The 21,536-nt window shown below is 41.6% G+C and overlaps 1 protein-coding gene across 3 annotated transcripts; it reads left to right on the forward strand.

Annotated features, from left to right (window-relative positions):
• Nucleotides 1-7,465: 7,465 nt before the first annotated feature.
• LOC112223665 (epidermal growth factor receptor kinase substrate 8-like protein 1) lies at nucleotides 7,466-21,226 on the forward strand. Of its 3 annotated transcripts, XM_024386776.2 has the most exons (20): nucleotides 7,466-7,578; nucleotides 7,698-7,721; nucleotides 8,703-8,767; nucleotides 8,887-9,045; nucleotides 9,412-9,561; nucleotides 10,044-10,123; nucleotides 11,551-11,687; nucleotides 12,249-12,310; nucleotides 12,400-12,526; nucleotides 12,719-12,807; nucleotides 12,922-12,996; nucleotides 14,253-14,401; nucleotides 14,746-14,890; nucleotides 15,037-15,089; nucleotides 15,183-15,291; nucleotides 17,598-17,723; nucleotides 17,883-18,045; nucleotides 18,506-18,671; nucleotides 19,059-19,191; nucleotides 19,402-21,226. In XM_024386776.2, exons 3-20 carry the CDS (start codon nucleotides 8,735-8,737, stop codon nucleotides 19,486-19,488), a joined length of 2,043 nt encoding a protein of 680 aa, XP_024242544.1. In that variant the 5' UTR covers nucleotides 7,466-7,578; nucleotides 7,698-7,721; nucleotides 8,703-8,734; the 3' UTR covers nucleotides 19,489-21,226. The 3 variants fall into 3 exon arrangements, with proteins under 3 accessions (XP_024242544.1, XP_024242543.1, XP_024242545.1); XM_024386775.2 differs by having other exon boundaries at nucleotides 7,512-7,721; XM_024386777.2 differs by lacking the exon at nucleotides 7,698-7,721 and having other exon boundaries at nucleotides 7,555-7,578.
• The last annotated feature ends 310 nt before the right edge of the window (nucleotides 21,227-21,536 follow it).

The following is a 21,536-nucleotide window of genomic DNA, read 5'->3' on the forward strand; positions in this document are numbered from 1 at the left end:
GTGTTGGGCTGTAAGCACAACCCCCACCTGTGGACGTCGGGCCCTCACACCACCGTCATGGAGTCTGTTTCTGACCGTTTGAGCAGACACATGCACATTTGTGGCCTGCTGGAGGTCATTTTGCAGTGCTCTGGCAGTGCTCCTCCTGCTCCTCCTTGCACAAAGGCGGAGGTAGCGGTCCTGCTGCTGGGTTGTTGCCCTCCTACGGCCTCCTCCACGTCTCCTGATGTACTGGCCTGTCTCCTGGTAGCGCCTCCATGCTCTGGACACTACGCTGACAGACACAGCAAACCTTCTTGCCACAGCTCGCATTGATGTGCCATCCTGGATGAGCTGCACAACCTGAGCCACTTGTGTGGGTTGTAGACTCCGTCTCATGCTACCACTAGAGTGAAAGCACCGCCAGCATTCAAAAGTGACCAAAACATCAGCCAGGAAGCATAGGAACTGAGAAGTGGTCTGTGGTCACCACCTGCAGAACCACTCCTTTATTGGGGGTGTTTTGCTTAGCAACGGCAAATGCCTATAATTTCCACCTGTTGTCTATTCCATTTGCACAACAGCACGTGAAATTTATTGTCAATCTGTGTTGCTTCCTAAGTGGACAGTTTGATTTCACAGAAGTGTGATTGACTTGGAGTTACATTGTGTTGTTTAAGTGTTCCCTTTATTTTTTTGAGCAGTGTATATATATATATTTTTTTTTTCACCTAACCCTACCATCCCTCTCCTAACTGAAGTAAACTAATGGACAACATCCTTCAGCTCCACTCAACCCCTCCCATCTATCTCTGAAATCAAATCAAATTGTATTTGTCACACGCTCCAAATACAACAGGTGTAGACCGTACAGTGAAATTATTAAATACAAGCCCTTAACCAACAAAGTTTTAAGAAAAAATATAAAAAACAAATCATTAAAGAGCAGCAGTAAAATAACAATCCTCCTCTCTCGGAGGACCTGAGCCGTAGGACCATGCCTCAGGACTACCTGGCATGATGACTCTTTGCTGTCCCCAGTCCACCTGGCCGTGCTGCTGCTCCAGTTTCAACTGTTCTGCCTGCGGCTATGGAATCCTGGCCTGTTCACCGGACGTGCTACCTGTCCCAGACCTATTATTTGACCATGCTGGTCATTTATGAACATTTGAACATCTTGGCCATGTTCTGTTATAATCTCCACCCGACACAGCCAGAAGAGGACTGGCCACCCCTCATAACCTGGTTCTTCTCTAGGTTTCTTCCTAGGTTTTGGCCTTTCTAGGGAGTTTTTCCTAGCCATCGTGCTTCAACACCTGCATTGCTTGCTGTTTGGGGTTTTAGGATGGGTTTCTTTACAGCACTTTAAGATATCAGCTGATGTACGAAGGGCTATATTAATAAATGTGATTTGATTTGAATAGCAAGGCTATATACAGGGGGTACCGGTACAGAGTCAATGTGCGGGGTCACCGGTTAGTCGAGGTAATATGTAGACGTAGGTAGAGTTATCTAAGTGACTATGCATAGATTATAAACAGAGAGTAGCAGCAGAGTAAAATAAGGGGTGGGGGAGGGGGTGAAATGCAAATAGTCTGGTTAGCCATTTGATTAGATGTTGAGGAGTCTTATGGCTTGGGGGGGTAGATAGTGAAATTTAGCATACGCTCTTATTCAGAGTGACTTACAGTGGTGAGTGCATACATTCTCATACTTTTTTATATTCGTCCCCCATGGGAATCAAACCCACACCCATAGCATTGCAAGCACAATGCTCTACCACAGGGGTTCTAAAACTTTTTCAGCCTGGGACCCAAATGAGAAATTCTGTGTTTTCCTGGGACCCAAGCTTAGGAAAATATGCAACTATGCGTAAATATCGGTACATTTCATTTCCCTTATGCCTAAAAAAAAAGCAAAATAGACAAAAACAAATAACAATGAAATACCCATAAATATATTTTCATGTTTATTTTTTCCCCTTAAAAAAACTCTTACACACCTGTTCAGGTTGGAACTGTTGCTGTTAAAATACAATAAATAATTTAATTCTGAACTGTAATAAACAGATTGATCACATCACACAGATGTATTACAGAGCAGACACACACACACACACACAGGCTTTTTGATCATGCAACCCTAAGCAACAGTATAGATGAAAAAAAATATTTGGCCTACATCACTTCTTACTGTATAAATTATTGTTGATAGAAAGTCTAGTTTGGAACTGTTGCTCTTAAAATACACACTTTTTTATTCTGAACTGGAATAAACTGATTGATCACCTAACACAGAACACACAGTCCTTTTTATTACCTTTATTACCTTTTTGTTCACCTTTATTTAACCAGGTAGTCCTAATTAGAGGTGTGTGGCTGGTTGAAGTTTCCAACACGCATGTCTATTCTGGGCTCAGTTTTTAACAGTGCAACACTGAGGTCATGCTCAGCATTGGCATTATTTCTGTACTTGAGAAACCTGAATTGCATAGTTATGTGGTGCCAAACTGGATCAGAAAATCTACTGCTTTCCCAGTCAGGCAGGAGACGCTTCCTGCTGAAGATGAGCAACCAATAACTGTGTACGTGTTTGTCTCAAAAAGTATCTTGTAACAGCAACAGTTCCAACCTAGAATTGTTTTCAACAATAATTTGTACAATAAAATGTACAGTAGGCCTGATCATTTTTCATCTTCATCTGTACTGTTTCTTAGGGTTGCTAGTTAGCTTGCTTTGGCAAACGTTATTTGTTAGATGTGTAACGTTACAAGGCCAGGGATGATTTGAAAGTGAAACTCACATCTAGTACTATGAGAGATAATTAGTTACTACCTTATCTCTGCTTATCATCACCTGTTACAAAATGACAATACCTTGCTAGGTGAGTTAATTTCCCACTTTCGAAGCATGCTGCCCTGTTCTGAAAGAACTCCGTGAGTTTACCGTCATGTTGTGCCTGGCTGTTTGGTCGGGGCGTGTAGTTTTATTAATTTGCTCATTTTGAGACTCATGACTTAAGCACTTCCCCACACAACACACATTGTGAGCGCGCCTCGTTATTCCTCAAAGTTTCTATGAAAGAGACCAAACGTAATCACTATTTGCGTTTCATGACGATTGAGCTCAGTCAGAACTTGTGGCTAGCATGAGCCCATTTCATGACATCGGTGTGAGATGGCGAGCTGTGATAACAAGTCAGGGGCTTGAACGACAGCGCTGCAGCGTGTGGGTCGCGGAGTGATCTTCAACAAAACTGCAGAAAAAAAGGATCCGGTAAACAGCGAAACACATGGGTATCTCCCTCTCGCGCTGCTGCCAAACTGAGCAGAGACCGCTGAGAGCGCAGTTGCACTTGGCCGAAACAATCCCAGTAATTAGTGAAATAATTATACATTAACGTCGCGACCCACCATTAACAGGTCCGCGACCCATACTTTAAGAAACGCTGCTCTACCAACTGAGCCACAGGATCAGCTGGCATATGATACTCCTCCGGTCTACATACACTTGAAAAAATATATATAATTTAGCACACTGCATGGGTTTGGGCTCGAAGGCTCTCACAGGGAATCTCATAACCCAAATATACGTGAGAAGGGAGAGACTATCAAAAAAACAATAGAATGGATTGAGTGGACTTCAGCGCTCCATCCACCATTCGGATCGGTCATTGAGCACCAACCACTTGATCCAATTCTTCACGTACTGTGCACTACTTTTCAGTGCATTCGGAAAGTATTCAGACCCTTGATTTTTTTCACGTTTTGTTACGATTCAACGTTATTCTAAAATGTATTAAATTGTTTATGTCCCTCAACCTACACACAATACCCCATAATGACAAAGCAAAAACAGGTTTTTAGAAATGTTTGCAAATGTAATAATAAAAAATAGAAATATCAAATTCATATGTATTAAGACCATTTACTCAGTACTTTGTTGTAGTATCTTTTGACAGTGATTACAGCCTTGAGTCTGCTGGGTATGACTCTACAAGCTTTGCACACCTGTATTTGGGGAATTTCTTCCTTTCTTCTCTGCAGATCCTCTCAAGCTGTCAGGTTGGATGGGGAGCGTCACTGCACAGCTATTTTCAGGTCTATCCAGAGATGTTTGATTGGGTTCAAGTCCGGGCTCTGGCTGGGCCACTCAAGGATATTCAGAGACTTGTCCCAAAGCCACTGTTGCATTGTCTTGGCTGTGTGCTTATGGTTGTTGTTCTGTTGGAAGGTGAACCTTTGCCCCAGTCTGAGGTCTTGAGCACTCTGGAGCAGATTTTCATCAAGGATCTCTCTGTACTTTGCTCTGTGCATCTTTCTCTCGAACCTGACTAGTCTCCCGGTCCCTGCCGCTGAAAAACATCCCCACATCATGATGCTGCCACCACCATGCTTCACCGTCGGGATGGTGCCCGGTTTCCTCCAGACCTGACGATTGGCATTCAGGCCATAAAAGTTCAATCTTGGTTTCATCAGACCAGAGACTCTTGTTTCTCATGGTCTGAGAGTCTTTAGGTGCCTTTTGGCAAACTCCAAGCGGGCTGTCATGTGCCTTTTACCGAGGAGTGACTTCTGTCTGGCCACTCTACCATAAAGGCCTGATTGGTGGAGTGCTGCAGAGATAGAACTCTCTACCTCTTTCAGAGTGACAATTGGATTTTTGGTCACCTCCTTGACCAAGGCCCTTCTCCCCCGATTGCTCAGTTTGGCCGGGCGGCCAGCTCTCGGAAGAGTCTTGGTGGTGCCAAACTTCCATTCAAGAATGATGGAGGCCACTGTGTTCTTGGGGACCTTCAATGATGCAGACATTTTTTAGTACCCATCCCCAGATCTGTGCCTCAACACAATCCTATCTCAGAGCTTTACAGACAATTCCTTCGACCTTATGGCTTGGTTTTTGCTCTGACATGCACTGTCAACTGTGGGACCTTATTTAGACAGGTCTCTGCCTTTTCAAATCATGTCCAATCAATTGAATTTACCACAGGTGGACTCCAATCAAGTTGTATAAAGGATGAAACAGTATGCACCTGAGCTCAAATTCGAGTCTCATAGCAAAGTTTTTTTGTTTTTTTTTTGCAAAAAAATTAAAAAGCAGTTTTTGCTTTTCAATATGGGGTATAAAATGTGGAAAAAGTAATGTAACAACATTGATGCAAAAGCCTTATTCCAACCAAGAAAGACTTACTAGTTTTTACAGGTTTTCACTACCACTTTACTTCTCTTATTTCCTTTTGCATTCGCTTCCAGTCAGAAAATGTTGTGAATTTAACCATGGGCCATAACTTGGAACTTGGCCAAATCACCAAGCTCATTGACAGACATGGCTGGCAAGCTTTTGGCAATAGTGTCAGTGATGCCTCTGAATTATCATGGCTATAGTATTTAATCCTGTAGACATTTGTAGATCAACACTAGGCTAATCATCAGAGAGTGAGCCACCAGCAAAAAAAGAAAAACAAACGCACAAATGTATCTTATGACATATTCAGCTTCAAATAGTATTTGATATCTGTAGGACTCAAGGGGAATATGTGAAATCATGTGAAAACGTGTTTTTGGAGCACTTCACGTGACAACAAAAATGAGTAGTTACAATACACACACACAGTGCTTTTAACACAAAGTTATTTCAACATACATATTCATGAGACTTTGACATACATTACATATGTTTAGACAGTCCTTCTTATTCAACTTGTCCTCTCCCAGGATTTGAACTCACAACCCCCTGGTTCACAACATTCTTTCTGCTACGCTATCACCTCTATGTCAATGGCTGATTTCACGTGTATTTCTACACTTTGGACTTCAAGAGTAAATCTCAGCTTTGTTAAAAATACATGAATGAAAAACAATTGTATCTATCAAAATGATTCAGGAGTAACATTGAAACAAAATCACATGCCCTACCAACATTAGGAAACTATACCTGAAAACCCTCAAATTGCTGAAATAAGTAAATGAAATCAATGATGTGAGAAAAGTCAGATTAACTGATAGCTGAAATAGCAGTGCAGATGACAAATGACCCACTAAGTGTAGAGCTGCATTATATGTAATGAGTGTGGTACAGTGGGAAGCTCAGCACACTTCAAATCCAGAGGTTTTGAGTTCAAATCCCAGGTGAGGATGTGGGGTATTTTTTTTTTTTAGCTGAGCCGCATACTACTTACTTAAAAATCACCATGCCATTACTTTACCTATAATGGTTTGGTATGGTTTGGGACCTTTGGAGGCTGCTGAGTGGAGGACGGCTTATAATAATGTCAGAAACGGAGCTAAAAGAATGGTATAAACATATGGAAACATCATCCCCAATTAAGGTGTCACCAACCTCCTGTGTTTGGGACCATCTGGGACGATCACCTGACGTCCTGACAACTGGTAAAACAAATGTCTTGAGAACATCTTACAAAAAACCTAACATGGTCCTCACCATTACGGAAATAACACAGGAATTTAACCTGATCTCATGTGAAGTTAATGTGATAACGTGTGAAGTTAATGTGATAACGTGTGAAGTTAATGTGATAACGTGTGAAGTTAATGTGATAACGTGTGAAGTTAATGTGATAACGTGTGAAGTTAATGTGATAACGTGTGAAGTTCATGTGATAACGTGTGAAGTTCATGTGATAACACGTGACAACATATAAAGCAACATATGACAACATGAAACTAAGCGTGACGACATGTGAGAACGTGTGAAAACATAGAGGGAGTTCTAATAACCTGAGCCGAGGTTTACCCGCCTATGCCCTGTGACGTGAATGAGCAAAAGCGCTGAGGGAGGAGTACCCTTTGTTAAATGAACAGTAATCTGTTTCTTAGGTCATGTAAACAAAGCAGCATAGGGTTTTGTTTGGAGCCGAGCCTTGCCGTGGGCTTTGAACGGGGCACCGGGCTCACGCCCAGTAGGCAGCCTGGTCCCAAAACAAATGCAATCACTATTCACCCAGTTCAAACTCCTCCCACTGGAGCATCCCTGACCTGATAATCAAATTCCCACAAAATCTCATGTGAAGCGTTCCAAAGACATGTTTGCACATGTTTTCACATGTGAATTTTCACTTGCACATGATTTCACATGAAATTTAACAAATGTGAAGTGTTCCAAAAAATTCCCATAAAATAACAATATGTGTGTTATCACGCCACTAAAATAACAACAGTTGCGTTACTACGCAAAAAGTGCCCACTGAAATACCCTTATGGAAAAATCACATGAATTTCACGTGAACACATCTCATGTGATCACATTTCATGTCCCCCAAAACCCCTCACATAAAATCACATGATCACGTGACATTTTTTTCTGTAAGGGTCCTCAATATTCTGTTACCTGAAACTCCAGTAAAGAGGCGCTCCCTCACTTTGTTGACTATCCAAAAAGGCCCACCTTAAATGTACCTAGACATAAATAGCATTCCGTGTGTGTGTGTGTAAATGTTTAAGGCGGAGTGGCCTGGGCTGGGCTTGCCTGGGTTAGGTGACGCACCACTGGAAATCCTCGCCTTACAGAGAGTGACAGAGAGAGCAGGAACAGGATTAAGAAAGCTGCTGCCACACTGAACGAGACACATTTCTCAACTTTGGTATAAATATTTTGGACTTTTTGATTTACTAAAATAACACATATATCTAATAGAAGGCTAAATCAGAGGCCACTAACTTTTTCCTGATTTTGTTTGTTTACCTTTTGTTTGGGAACCAGTGGATTTCGGGTCAAGGGTCGGAGGTAAGGGATTAGAACGCACATAACATGCATTCACAGATTCAATACAACAATCATTATGCTGTAAAACAAATGTATTTATTCTCTCTTCGGAAGCATTGTCATGCACTCTCACAACGAGATTAACCCCAACATTGACGAGGTGGAAATAAGATGCTCTGGTAGATACGTAAAGATTGTATGAAATTTCACTGCGGTGGTATTGATTTCAGAAATGCTCTTGACAATATGTGAGATCTGTACATCATGGCACCTGCTGTACATTTCAACATCAGGTCTTAGGCCATATATTTACTATTACTATGATATATGCTAATGACATTTTGGTATGAAAACATGTGCAGAGAAACGGAATGCTCGTAGTCGTTATGTAGACTTACATGTGAAATAAGACCACATTATTATTATTATTATTATATTCCTGACTGCTGATGGGAACAGACTTGGGATGTTAAAAGATTTTTACGGAACATAAAACAAGTCATCAAGTATGAATGGATTTTATGCATGTGAGTTACTCAGACTTTTCCCGGAATGTGATTGGGGGAGTCGCTTGGGTTATCAGGCAGATCAATGACTGAGATATAACATGTGGCACTACAGTACTGTGGTCAAACTGGTTGGGTGGGTAAGTCACAGGTCAGTGGGTGAGGGACAGCACGACACTGACACAGGGAGGAACTCCAGGTGAGGACTTTCAGTTTCCTCTTGGGTCATCCAGGTGACATCATCTATGGTGAGAGGACAGTATATTCAGGACAGTTAATTGCTCAAATCAAAGCAGTTGGATTCTAAGACTCATTGATAACTGACAATACCAAATGAACTACACCCATCATAGACCAAAGTTCTTTTGGCTCCACCCTCTGTTACACAGTTCTAAATCCTTTATGAATGAGAGGCTCTGTAGTGTCATCATTCTTACAATGATCTTCATCATTACCAAGTAAGAATTTTCCTCAGACCGGTTTACTCTGCCTCCAGGAAAACCCAGATATCCGTCAAGTAACAGTCACATGATGACAGACGTCTCACGATATCTTATCAATGTAAGTGTTCTGAACATTATTTAAGTTGTATTATATCAGAACTTTTCAAGTGTTATACCCATGTAATTAAGATACAGACCTAGGAAGATCTTTTTTCTTTATTTCACTTCCCTGTGCAGCACCTGGTGACGTTCTCCCTGCAGGATGGGGAGGTGAATAGTGTGGATGAGGCCCAGTCTCGTCTGTCCCGACTGGCCCGAGCGGAGAAGCTGTGGAGCCAGCAGATAGTTCTGGAGATTAGCCCTGAGGCCCTCCGACTCAGAGACACACAGAGCCAGGTGGGTTGTGTAGCATGATCTACTACAGTACCCATAATGCTTTGCACATCTCCCTACCAATACATGTGGCATGATATATATGTAGGGGATGTGGACAGAGGAACAGAGAACTCCAACATGGGGGAGGGGGGTCACAATTAAACATTTGCTTTATATGAGATGCGTGAACAGTAGGACAATGCCTTATTAATTAACAAAGGCAAGTTACATTTCGGTTAAGGCTTGTACATATGACCTTCATGATGCTACTGATTTAAAAGCTCTCTAGTCTTCAGACCTTGTTTTCTAATTGACATTAGCCATGGTTATATGTGAGGCGTTGCAGTTCCAGTCATTTGAAATGTTGATTGTATTGTATTCATGCAGGATGAGTTGGAGAAGTATCCAGTTTCATCTATCCATCGCTGTGACGCCATCTTCACTGAGAAACGATTTCCATCCCTCCTGTTACTCGTTTGCCAAAGCGCACCTCTGATAAAGCCTGACGTTCTCTTCTTCAACTGTGAGACCGTAAGGGTGAGTGCAGCAGTATGGGTGTTTTATGGATGCTTCCGAAAACTCTGGGTCCTGGGAGATCAGGCCAGGCAAAACTCCTGACCCTAGTTACAGATGTAGGATGTTAATTTGAGTCAGTTTTCTACAGCAGGAAAATAATCCTGCAGCAACAGAAAATGTGAATTAGTATGTTTATTATAATTAATGGACACTTTTGTGGGGATTGAAAAAAAAATCATAAGGGAAAAACAAGTCTGAAATTTTAAAGTGGAAATTACATACTTAAATACATACTTAATTACATACTTCAGAAGCCTTTTTAAATCTCAATGCAGGATGGTCAAAATAAAATTCTACATCTGAATAATATGCTTTCTTAAACTATATGAGCCTGTCCTGTGATTACCTGATATGGTACGCATTCTAAATGGAAATGAACTGTCACTGTAGTTCAGGTTCAACCGGACAACAGTGATGTCTCTTATTGATGGTTGTGTTCGCAGGCAGAGCAAATTCGTGACGACATCACAAGGGCAGTGTCAGGTTACTCATCGAGGTCCAAGAAGCGCCCAGAGGCCCTCAGGTACTGTGATTGTTATTGTCCTTCATGGCGGAGAGAGCGAGAGCGAGAGGGGCACAGAGAGAGATTTAAAAGATGTAGGAAGGTCCCACGGCCACGACTGACTTATGTTGTTTACACAAAAAAAGCTGCTATCTAAAACTTCGGCTGTCCCCATAGGAGAACCCTTTGAAGAAGCATTTTTGGTGGCAGGTAGAACACTTTCTACAGAGGGTTCTACATGGAACCCAAAGGAGTTCACCCTGGAACCTAAAAGGGTTCTCCTATAGGGACAGCCAAAGAACCCTTTTGGAACCCTTTTTTCTAAGAGTGTACCGTCCACTGAGTTTCTATGTGAGTGAGTGAGTGAGTGAGTGAGTGAGAGTGAGAGAGAGAGTGAGAGAGAGAGTGAGAGAGAGTGAGAGAGAGAGAGAGAGAGAGAGAGAGAGAGAGAGAGAGAGAGAGAGAGAGGCTGAGAACGAGGGAGGACAGACTTGTTTGACTGGTTTCTACATAACTTAAGAAGGTGTGACAGAGAGAACAAGGCCATTGTGGTATGGAGGAGAGGAGAGAGCGAATGGTGCTGGTTCACTGATGCAGGCCTAAACTCAGAAATGCTTTGAAACACACAGTTAAATGACATTTAGAGGACACACAGAAAAGGTAGGCTATAACTAAGATGCTACCTGGGGTATATTTCTGAATTGCTGAATCGCATTGAAATGCATACTGTTGAGTAGGTGTTACTTTGTGGACAGTATGTTTGTCTTCGAGGGTTAGCAAACAGACCAATGTCAAACAATGCCTCGACCTACAAATGTGACAAATGTGACAGAACTCTATGTCTGTCTAAATCTTTTGTGCCAATTCTGACTAAACTTTGTCATTTTAGCTATAGAAAGTTGTATATGTGAGTTGACGTATGTTCGTCACAGCGGGCCTACGTTGATATTGATATGAGAACTAATCTGAGGACCTCTGCCTGTTAAATCTGACATTTTATGTTTAAAAAAGTTTATTTTCGCTAGATTAGCACAGATAGAGATTGTTTGTGCTTTCTTTTCAGTTTATCAGATGATCAGAAAATGACCTATTGATACTGGATTGTGCACATTTGACTCCATATGTCAATAATTCTTTACCAGGGAGATTCAATATGTTTCATATGCCTTTAGTGAAGGGCGTTTCTTATGGGGTTGAATGAATGGTTGTTATCAGCAACAGTCAGGATGACCTAAGAACAGCATTGACATTTTTGCATGAATCATATTCATGATAATGACAGGCCTTTGTTGCAAGTCAGGATATTGACCTTACTGACTACAGCTTAATTTGTGTTCTATCAGGTGAATTCCAACCATGAAGTCAAATGACAAAGTTGCTTTACAAAAACTATACTGGAAGGTAGAAAGGTGCATGATTTCTGAAAAATCTCTCTCCTTTTCCTACAGACTTCATCCGATAGACCCCGTTCTTCCTCAAAATACCAAAGCAGCGATGATGGACCCCTACGGAATTCCGAGTCCCCCCATTCCACATGCTCCCAATGCCCCGCCTGCCAACCCTCCACCCTACCCAGGAATCAGAGGCAAGAAGACAGGAACCATCTTGTTTGTGCATGCTCTGGCAATTTACGTATTTGCCAAGTCAATGAAATGCTTTGAAACAAATTGTCTAGGAGGGGAAGAGTGGGGAAAAGAGAGGATGAGCGAGAGTGAGGGAGATAGGGGGGAAATGAAGCACCGGTAGGGGTATTTCAACCGGCAATCAACAGTTGAAAAAATAACAAAGAGAACTCCCTGCCTTTCAGTAAAAGGGGATGGGGCTGGAGAAATGTAACCTCTCTCAAATTCATAGACAGAGCTATGGATGCAAGGACTGATCCTCCATGACATCAAATCAATGAGTACATAAATACTCATTGATATGAATACATATCAATGAGTATTTATCATTCCAAAAAAGAATGTAGCACTGCAGATTGCCCCTTTAAGGTGAAAGGTTCTCATGAGTATAGAGGTTGCATTGTGTGTGTTGGGGGAAGGTGTGTCCGGAGTTAGAGGGGGGCAGGAATTCTAAATGCAGGAAATTCCAACCAAGGTAATGAATGGAAATGGACGCTCTGACTCTTCTTCTATGTCCTCAACAGCGAATGGCGTCAACAGCGGGCAACAACCTGATAGCTCTTTTCTACGAGCTGAGAAAGAAGTGGTACGTAATAATACCATTAAATACTTTAAAATGTTTTAATCACAATTCTACTGTCGAGTTAACTCTTTTCTCATGCGTCTAAATTCCAGGGGATCCTTAATCACTGTTTCGATGACATTGAGGTCTTCATGGCAAAGCTCCAACAGACTGCAGAAGCTGCCTCGGTTTTAAGCCAGAGGAAGAAGAAGAAGAAAAGTCGCAAGCAAACAGCAGAGGGTAAGAGGGATAAGCAACTCACATACCCTATAGGGCTCGACGTTAAGGAAGTTCACTTCAGCAACAATAGGTTTGCTGGCCAAGTGACCTCCTAAACTGGCTCAACTCAAGATGCCGTTCAAAGCTGAAATCGCTGATCTTTTTGGGGTGTATTTTTTGTTGTTGTCTCTGTGTCTTTTCTCTCAAATACAGAGGACTTGCTTACTGCAAAAGCTCGCCCTCCACCTGAAGAAGAATTCATGGACATCTTCCAAAAATTGAAATACTGCTTCAGCCTACTGGTGAGTAAATGGATTATTGCCATGACTACTCCACACTTCTTTCAAGCTTTTGTTATGTCAACAAAACAGTTGAGATATTGTGTACCCACTCGTCATCTCTCATCCTCTTCCCAGGCTCGTCTCAAGTCTTCCATCTCCAACCCATCCTCAGAGGAGCTGCTCCACCATGTGTTCAAACCTCTGGATATGGTGAGTCAACATTGATAACCTTTATAACCATTGCTTACGCGCTGGTTATGAGCGGCCTGGAGGGAGAGAACTACGGGGACGACACACGTTGCTATTGCTGTCAACACAGGATTAGATATTTATAACTGGAAGGGGCAGAATAAAAGTAGCTAGTATCTTTTGACATAATAATAAGCATCCTTGTTATGTCTACTCAATTATGGAATTAGATTGTTGAAGAACAATCTGTCCTGAATGGCTGTGTACTCTTATAATGATGTCATGTTGATTTGTGACTTCCTTTTGTCGTATACTTACTAGACTATTGTATGTAGACTATATGCAGGCTCTGTCTATTTGTACATACAGTGTGTTTGCCCGTTTATAGTGTGTATTGCTACCCAAGTATGTACTGTGTTGAAACAATTGAATGGTTTTCAACACAGAGGGGAGGTAGTGTTACTGGAAGAAAAAAAAAACGTATATATTTTGAGTGCTGTTCAATATTTGCACAAGGTAGTGCCCAGTGTGTTATCACATTTTTTGACTTTGGTCACATAAATAATGTCGTATTTGTTAGCAAAAACATTATAAACAGACTCATTAAGACACAATTTAACCCAATAGTGTCATATGTCTGTGACGTAAAAATGTTTAAGTTGAAGTGTAATGGAAGATGGTAAAGATAAGCACAGGAAATATGTTCAGGTGTGCCAGGTACTCAGAGAGGGTTGGCACAGTGTAAGAACAGCCTGCCTATAAAACTATTGTATCACTACATGAAAGAATAGAGGGTGGAATTGGAAAAAAACAGGCAGCTTAGGTGTGTGTATCCTGGCACACCTTCATGGAAACAGGGAGAAACCAAGAGAGGTGTAACGGCTTGTTGATCTGTAGATTTCTGTCTGCTGAGAGGGATGAGAGGGTGAAACCGCACATGATCCACATTGAACAATCTTTTCACTATGGTGATATCTAATGACATGTAATAACATTCACATATTGGGTAATACCAGTCAGTGATTGGCAATATATTATAAGGCCTGTTTCCCCGGACACAGATTAAGCCTAGTCCTGGATTGAAAAGAGCTTTTCAATCTCAATTGAATATTATTTTTAGTCCAGTACTTTAATCTGTGTCTGGGAAAACCGACCTTTAGAGTTCATTAGGCCTAGATTGCCCTTCAAAATGAATCTACTGTTGCCAATTGTTCAGTCAACCCATTATTTCCAATGATCCTGATCTAAACTGTGGTCTGTTTACTCTGTGGCCTCAGCTGGTGAGGACTACCGGGGGCCCTGCCCTAGGGGCCTCAGTGACCAGTCCTGCCCTGACCAACTCAGCCGTAACCCTGCTTCAAGACAACCTGTCTGAGGAGGAGAGGCTGCTATGGACGGCTCTGGGGCCCCACTGGACACTCCCACGGTCAGTATTGACAACTACAGAACAGTTGATGCCCCCATAGACCCGTTTGATTGGGGCATTGAGTGTGGCAGTCGGTTGTCTCAGGTCATGTGCCAGTGTGCCAGACTCATAAAGGCTCTTCTTTGACTCTGTGGCTTATGGTCTGTGACGTTGGAGCAACATGACATGATGACACAGCATGACATGTCAATGTCAATGTTTATTCAGGCAGCCACGGAAATAGTACAGTATTTCAACTATGGAGAGAGATGGTTAAATTCCTTTCTAGGCTATGTCTACACTGGCTATACTATTCGTTAGAATATTTGTTTGTTAAGGTCAGCAATTTCTCTCTCTCCTCTCAGTTCCCAGCTCAAAGGGCCAGTGGCCCCATACACACCGGTATTTCTGGACGGGTGGAAGCCAGAGGCCTCCAGGGCAGACAGGCAGGTTTATGAGGATCCAGTTGAGTCACAACACAAACATGAAGCCCTGAGAGAAAAACAAGAGGTTTGTGATAAGAGAGATGTACATTCATGTACATCATGTACATTGAGGAGTTGACAAAGAGTGTAACATCATATGAATGTGCCCTTTACTGTCCTGACCTCTTCCTCAACCCCCTCCCTTTTTCTCTCCCTCTCTCTCTAATTCAGTTGCAGCCTACTCAGCCAGTTGGACCTCCAGTCACCCCTAAGAGCAATGAAATGTACGTTTTCAAGTCAAACATATTTTTTTTGTATTTTTGTATTGTTGACTTTTATTTTGCAGTTATATCAATAATACACTAATTTCCTCTCAGGGATAGCAGTGTCCTACCCCCCGAGGGAGAGAGGATGTACAGTTGCAGCTATGACTTTGTGGCCCGCAACAACAGTGAGCTGTCAGTACAACAGGGAGATACACTGGAGGTAAACATCTGAAAAGTCATTAAGTGACATTAGGTAATATTACACAACAGACAAATTCAGGAGCGTTCTTGAACAACACACGCCTGGTAGCTAGTCTTCAAGGGCTTGGCTCTCTTTTAATGGTAAGACACATGGTTGGTACAGATGTAGGAGGTTAATTTGAGCCAGTTTGCTTGAGCAGGAAAATAATCCTGCAACAACAGGAAATGTGAATTATTATGTTGATTATAATCAGAAGCCTTTTTAAACCTCAAATACTCTACACGTTTTACATTTCCTGCATTGCAGGAAAGTTCTCCTGCAACAGGGTGATCGAATTAAGATCCTACATCTGTAAATGAGAAAAATCCAGTACACAATCCGGCTATATTGGTGATACTGTACAAAATCCAGTTCTAAAATAAATGTATCCTCAATCAAGCATTAGTATGCCAGAGTTAAAAAACCTAGGAAATAAATATTGATGCATAGCACAGGTACACTTTGCCAGATTCTAGGCATACTGTACATACAGCTGAAGTCGGAGGTTTACATACACTTTGGCCAAATACATTTAAACTCAGTTTTTCACAATTCCTGACATTTAATCCAAGTAAAAATTCCCTGTCTTAGGTCAGTAAAGGATCACCACTTTATTTTAAGAATGTGAAATGTGAGAATAATAGTAGAGAGAGTGATTTATTTAATATTTTATTTCTTTCATCACATTCCCAGTGGGTCAGTAGTTTACATGCACTCAATTATTTGGTAGCATTGGCTTTAAATTGTTTCATTTGGGTCAAACATTTCAGGTAGCCTTCCACAAGCTTCCCACAACAAGCTTGGTGAATTTTGGCCCATTCCTCCTGACAGAGCTGGTGTAACTGAGTCAGGTTTGTGGGCCTCCTTCCTCACATAATGCTTTTTCAGTTCTGCCCACACATTTTCTATAGGATTGATGTCTGGGCTTTGTGATGTCCACTCCAATGCCTTGACTTTGTTGTCCTTAAGCCATTTTGCCACAACTTTGGAAGTATGCTTGGGGTCATTATCCATTTGGAAGACCCATTTGCGACCAAGCTTTAACTTCCTGACTGATGTCTTGAGATGTTGCTTCAATATATCCACATAATTTTCCATCCTCATGAAGCCATCTATTTTGTGAAGTGCTCCAGTCCCTCCTGCAGCAAAGCACCCCCACAACATGATGCTGCCACCCCCGTGCTTCACGGTTGGGATGGTGTTCTTCACTTGCAAGCCTCCCCCTTTTTCCTCCATACATAGCGATCATTATGGCCAAACAGTTCAAACAGTTATATTTTTGTTTCATCAGACCAGAGGACATTTCTCCAAAAAGTACAATCTGTGTCCCCATGTCCAGTTGCAAACCATAGTCTGGCTTTTTTATGGTGGTTTTGGAGCAGTGGCTTCTTCCTTGCTGAGCGGCCTTTCAGGTTATGTCACTATAGGACTCGTTTTACTGTGGATGTAGATACTTTTGTACCTGTTTCCTCCAGCATCTTCACAAGGTCCTTTGCTGTTGTTCTGGGATTGATTTGCACTTTTCGCACCAAAGTACATTCATCTCTAGGAGACAGAACGCATCTCCTTCCTGAGCGGTATGACGGCTGTGTGGTCCCATAGTGTTTATACTTGCGTACTATTGTTTGTACAGATGAACGTGGTACCTTCAGATGTTTGGAAATTGCTCCCAAGGATGAACCAGACTTGTGGAGGTCTACAATTTTCTTTCTGAGGTCTTGGCTGATTTCTCTTGATCTTCCCATGATGTCAAGCAAAGAGGCACTGAGTTTGAATGTAGGCCTTGAAATACATCCACAGGTACACCTCCAATTGACCCAAATGATGTCAATTAGCCTATCAGAAGCTTCTAAAGCCATGACATAATTTTCTGGAATTTTCCAAGCTGTTTAGAAGCACAGTCAACTTAGTGTATGTAAACTTCTGACCTACTGGAATTGTGACACAGTGAATTATAAGTGAAATAATCTGTCATTAAACAATTGTTGAAAAAATTACTTCTGTCATGCACAAAGTAGACATCCTAACCGACTTGCCAAAACTATAGTTTGTTAACAAGAAATTTGTGGAGTGGTTGAAAAACTAGTTTTAATGACTCCAACCTAAGTGTATGTAAACTTCCGACTTCAACTGTACATACTGGTTGTTACCGTGGCAACAGCTATCACTTCTAGAGATGGGAAATTGTGAGTTGTGTAATACTACACGATTAAATATATCACTTGTTTTATTCCTCCTTAATTATTCTCTGTAAAAACATTGGCTCCTCTCCTTTACTGTGTCAGGTCGTGGAGTCTTCCAAACGCTGGTGGAAGTGTCGTAATCGCTTCAACGAGGTTGGCTTTGTCCCATTCAACATCCTAGAGCCAATGGCTCACATAGACAGCCCTGTCACCATGAGAGAACCTAAGGTAACAGCCCAATGTAATATAAAGACACACAAACAACACCTGTTCCTTTACCCACACCCAGATACTGGTACAGGTATTAATTTCAGTGATTCGATATTCCATATCAGTGTTTTCAATGTTGTTCCCTCTCTCTTTCCTTTCCCCTCTGCTCTGGTCCAGCCTCCGGTCTCACCTGCCCTGGCCAAGACTCACATTCCTCCCAGCCCTCCAGCCTTTAACCCTAGCTCCTTGACTCCTAGCCCCTCAGCGCACCACCGCCCTCGCCCACTATCATACAACCAATACAGCCAACACATTCCAGCCGGAGATGACGCAGACAAAGGTATCACACTATACTGAGAGGATTAACAGTATATTTCTGCACTGTGTGTGTTTGTCTGTGTCTGTGTATGTCAGAGGAGAGACTCAGGCACTGCACTACACAGAGACGCTCTTGGTCTTTGCTCTGCTATGTGAATGTGTGTTTGTGTCTGTGTCCACGCGCAATTGTGTGTGAGGGAGGCTCCAGAGAGGGGGGAAAGTGTTTGTTTGTTTGCACTGTGTAAATGGCATAAAAGCATTTTAGTCATTTAGAAGACACTCTTATCCAGAACAACTAGGGTTAAAGGGCTTGCTTAAGGGCACATCGACAGATTCTTCACCAAGTCAGCTCTGGAATTTGAACCTGCAACCTTTTGGTTACATTCTTATGACAGGAAAGTCTTCTGACTGCTCTGTTTTAGCAAGATAAGCCAAACAAAGACCTAGAAAACACTTTAACGCATTGTAAAAACTCTCCTCAGTCATGATGGTGAATGACGAACTGCTCCAGAGACTGACCAATGGGAAGGCCAACCTGAACAAGCCACTGGTCATCCCTCGCTCGTCGGACACCTTGGTCCCCCTGGACTACAACTCACCCCCCGAGGAGGTGGAGCAGTGGCTCAGGGGGAAGGGCTTCAGTGAGACGTGAGTTTGACGTGACCCCCAACAACCTCAAACTCAAAACTGATCACATTCCAATCAGGGACCTATTTTGGTCATGGGTACTTCTCGTGTATAGTGGACTTATAGTAACTCCAAGATTTAGGTACTGCTTATGTATTGCTTACTGATCTGTTCAAAGGAATTTGTCACAATATACAGATATTCAATACATTTCTACCAAATCAATTGTAATTGGTTGAACCTGAAATAGTCCTTAAGATCTGGACTCAGTAACCTTGCGACCAAGTCAATCTGTCTAGTTCCTGTACAGAGATGACTGAATTGTTCATGGATGATTGAATGTGACAGGTAAATGAAGGGTAATGTCTGAGTAAGGTTACTGACTAGCTGTGTGCCTCCCCTGCTTAGGACGGTGACATTACTGGGAAAGCTGACAGGAGCCTTGCTCTTCTCTCTGAACAAAGAGGACCTACGACAAGTCCTACCAGACGAGGGCGCCAGAGTGTACAGCCAGCTCACTGTGCAGAAAGCACTGTTGGAGGTACTGCTTCACCTTTTGTTGGTTAATAGACGTTGGAATTCTTTAGTAGGCAGCCTATGATTATTGCAGTGTTCCTCAGTATTGACTTACGCATAAGACTAATACATGTCCCAACAGTTTTACTCCAGTCGTACGCAGTTTTAAATCCATAATGTCCCTGTTGTGTCGTCTTTCCATGGTTTGAACTCATTTGAAGTTCTGTTCTCCCAGGACGCCCGGAAGGCCACTGAGCTGGAGGCAGTGATGGAAAAACAGAAGATGAAGATGGATCTGAAGCTGGAGAGTAGCACACTATAAGACCCACGTTTCAGACATCATGTGTCACTCCCCCCATAAGGAAGACTCCAACTAAAAGAGAAAAAAATCCCGCACCACTGGCTTGATTCTATCTAACAAACATTCAAAAACTGTCAGATGTAACATTATGCAAATATTCATTTTATGGTTGCTCTTCAAGCCAGGCTGTGCAGTCTTGAATCAAGGCTTTGTTTTTTGTTGCAAATGCTTGCTTCGGTTAAAACTTTTTAGGACAAATTGTCCTCTGTTAAGCCAATGTACATTTACACTTAGGCCCTGAGCAATGATCTCAGGTAAATAGATAAATACAATTCTGGGATTTTTATTCAGGCTTCAGAGAAAATCATCTAGCAAAATAATACAAACAGACCAAACCAATACTAGAGCTGGCACCCATTAGGAAAAGTTATGCATTCATTTATATGTGTTTGCATCCAACTTCAAGTGACTGACATACATGAACCAACATATTCAGAAGATGTACAAGCTGCGGATTCAGCATCAAAATACTGGAAAGTAAAATGAACATAAGCAGGTACTTAGGATATTGTTCCCAGCACCAAGTGTCATCGTCCAAAACCAGGGTAACGTAACTGACTACCTGGGTAACGTAGCTGACTACCTATAGTAACGTATCTGACTTGCTGGGTAACATAGCTGACTTCTAGACATACAGTCATTCTCAATCCAAAACAGCATTTCCTACTCAATCCATTGGAGACATGCAAAGTCCATCGTGTCTACTACACACAAATACAGACTTCACATGACATGAAAACTTGGAACAAACTTGTAAAATTCTCTCTAAAAAAAAATAAGACTCCATTTGTGAACACAAAGGACAATAAAATCTAAAGCGTGAGAAAATCCTGTCCATATTATGACATTCATTCGAACTGCTGCAATCTCTCCAAATATAAATGTCCCGTCAGTCAGTCTAGACCATAACTATAGAAGCAAAGGGTATTTCACAAGCTGACAGAAATGAGCTCACTAATGTTCACAACTGACCAAATTCCTTTTGTATTTCCAAATGTCCTGATCCAGTCAAACAACAACAATATGTCTTCGTTGATCAATCTTATAATCTGTTCTGCACATATCTGACCTATTATTACTGGTATGTTAAATATTTTTTGGAACTTTAAATGGCAAATGACTGCAACCAGCATAGTGAAATAGCCTATAGGAAGAGTGAAGCCAATCTAAGGCAGTATGCCGAGTTGTTCATTAGGATACAAATTGAAAACCTTTCGCTATGTTTTTACGGGAGAGCAAAAATGTGCTTGTCTTATTGGACAAATCCAGATGACGCCTCCCTGTTTCAGTCCGGTTTCTTCCGTTTGGTGCCTAATGAACATGACCCAGGACAGTATGCAGGAAGTATGATTAAGCAGTGTCTCAATCGCACAGCAATCCTGACGGTTTAAAAGTAACAGTATCAAAACAAAGAAACATTTAAATCCTCTATTCTTTAAGTTTATGGTTCATTCAATGGTCATTAATTTATCCTTTCTATAGCTACCACTTAAATTGTATATTTAGGATTGCTTCATAGAATATGTATATAAAATCAAATGAATTGCAATCAACAGCCATCACTTAAAACATATGCTGGCAGGACTTTGTGCACCCCCACAACATTCAACAACTACCGATATATTTGAATGTTTGAAATATATACAGTACCAGTCAAAAAGCCACAACACAACTAATTGGATCAAACGTATTAAGGAAAGAAATACAACTAATTAACTTAAAGGCATACCTGTTAATTGAAATGCATTCCAGGTGACTACCTCATAAAGCTGGTTGAGAGAATGCCAAGAGTGTGCAAAACTGTTGTCTAGGCAAAGGGTGGCTACTTTTAAAATATATTTTGATTTGTTTAACACTTTTCTTGGTTACTACATGATTCCATACGTGCCATTTCATAGTTTTGATGTCTTCACTAATGTTCTACAATGTAGAAAATAGTAAAAATAAAGAATAACCCTTGAATGAGTAGGTGTGTCTAAACTTGACTGGTACTGTATATATTTGCGCAA

Source organism: Oncorhynchus tshawytscha, linkage group LG24 (genome assembly GCF_018296145.1).
Source record: "Oncorhynchus tshawytscha isolate Ot180627B linkage group LG24, Otsh_v2.0, whole genome shotgun sequence".
In the NCBI taxonomy this organism is placed as follows: domain Eukaryota; kingdom Metazoa; phylum Chordata; class Actinopteri; order Salmoniformes; family Salmonidae; genus Oncorhynchus; species Oncorhynchus tshawytscha.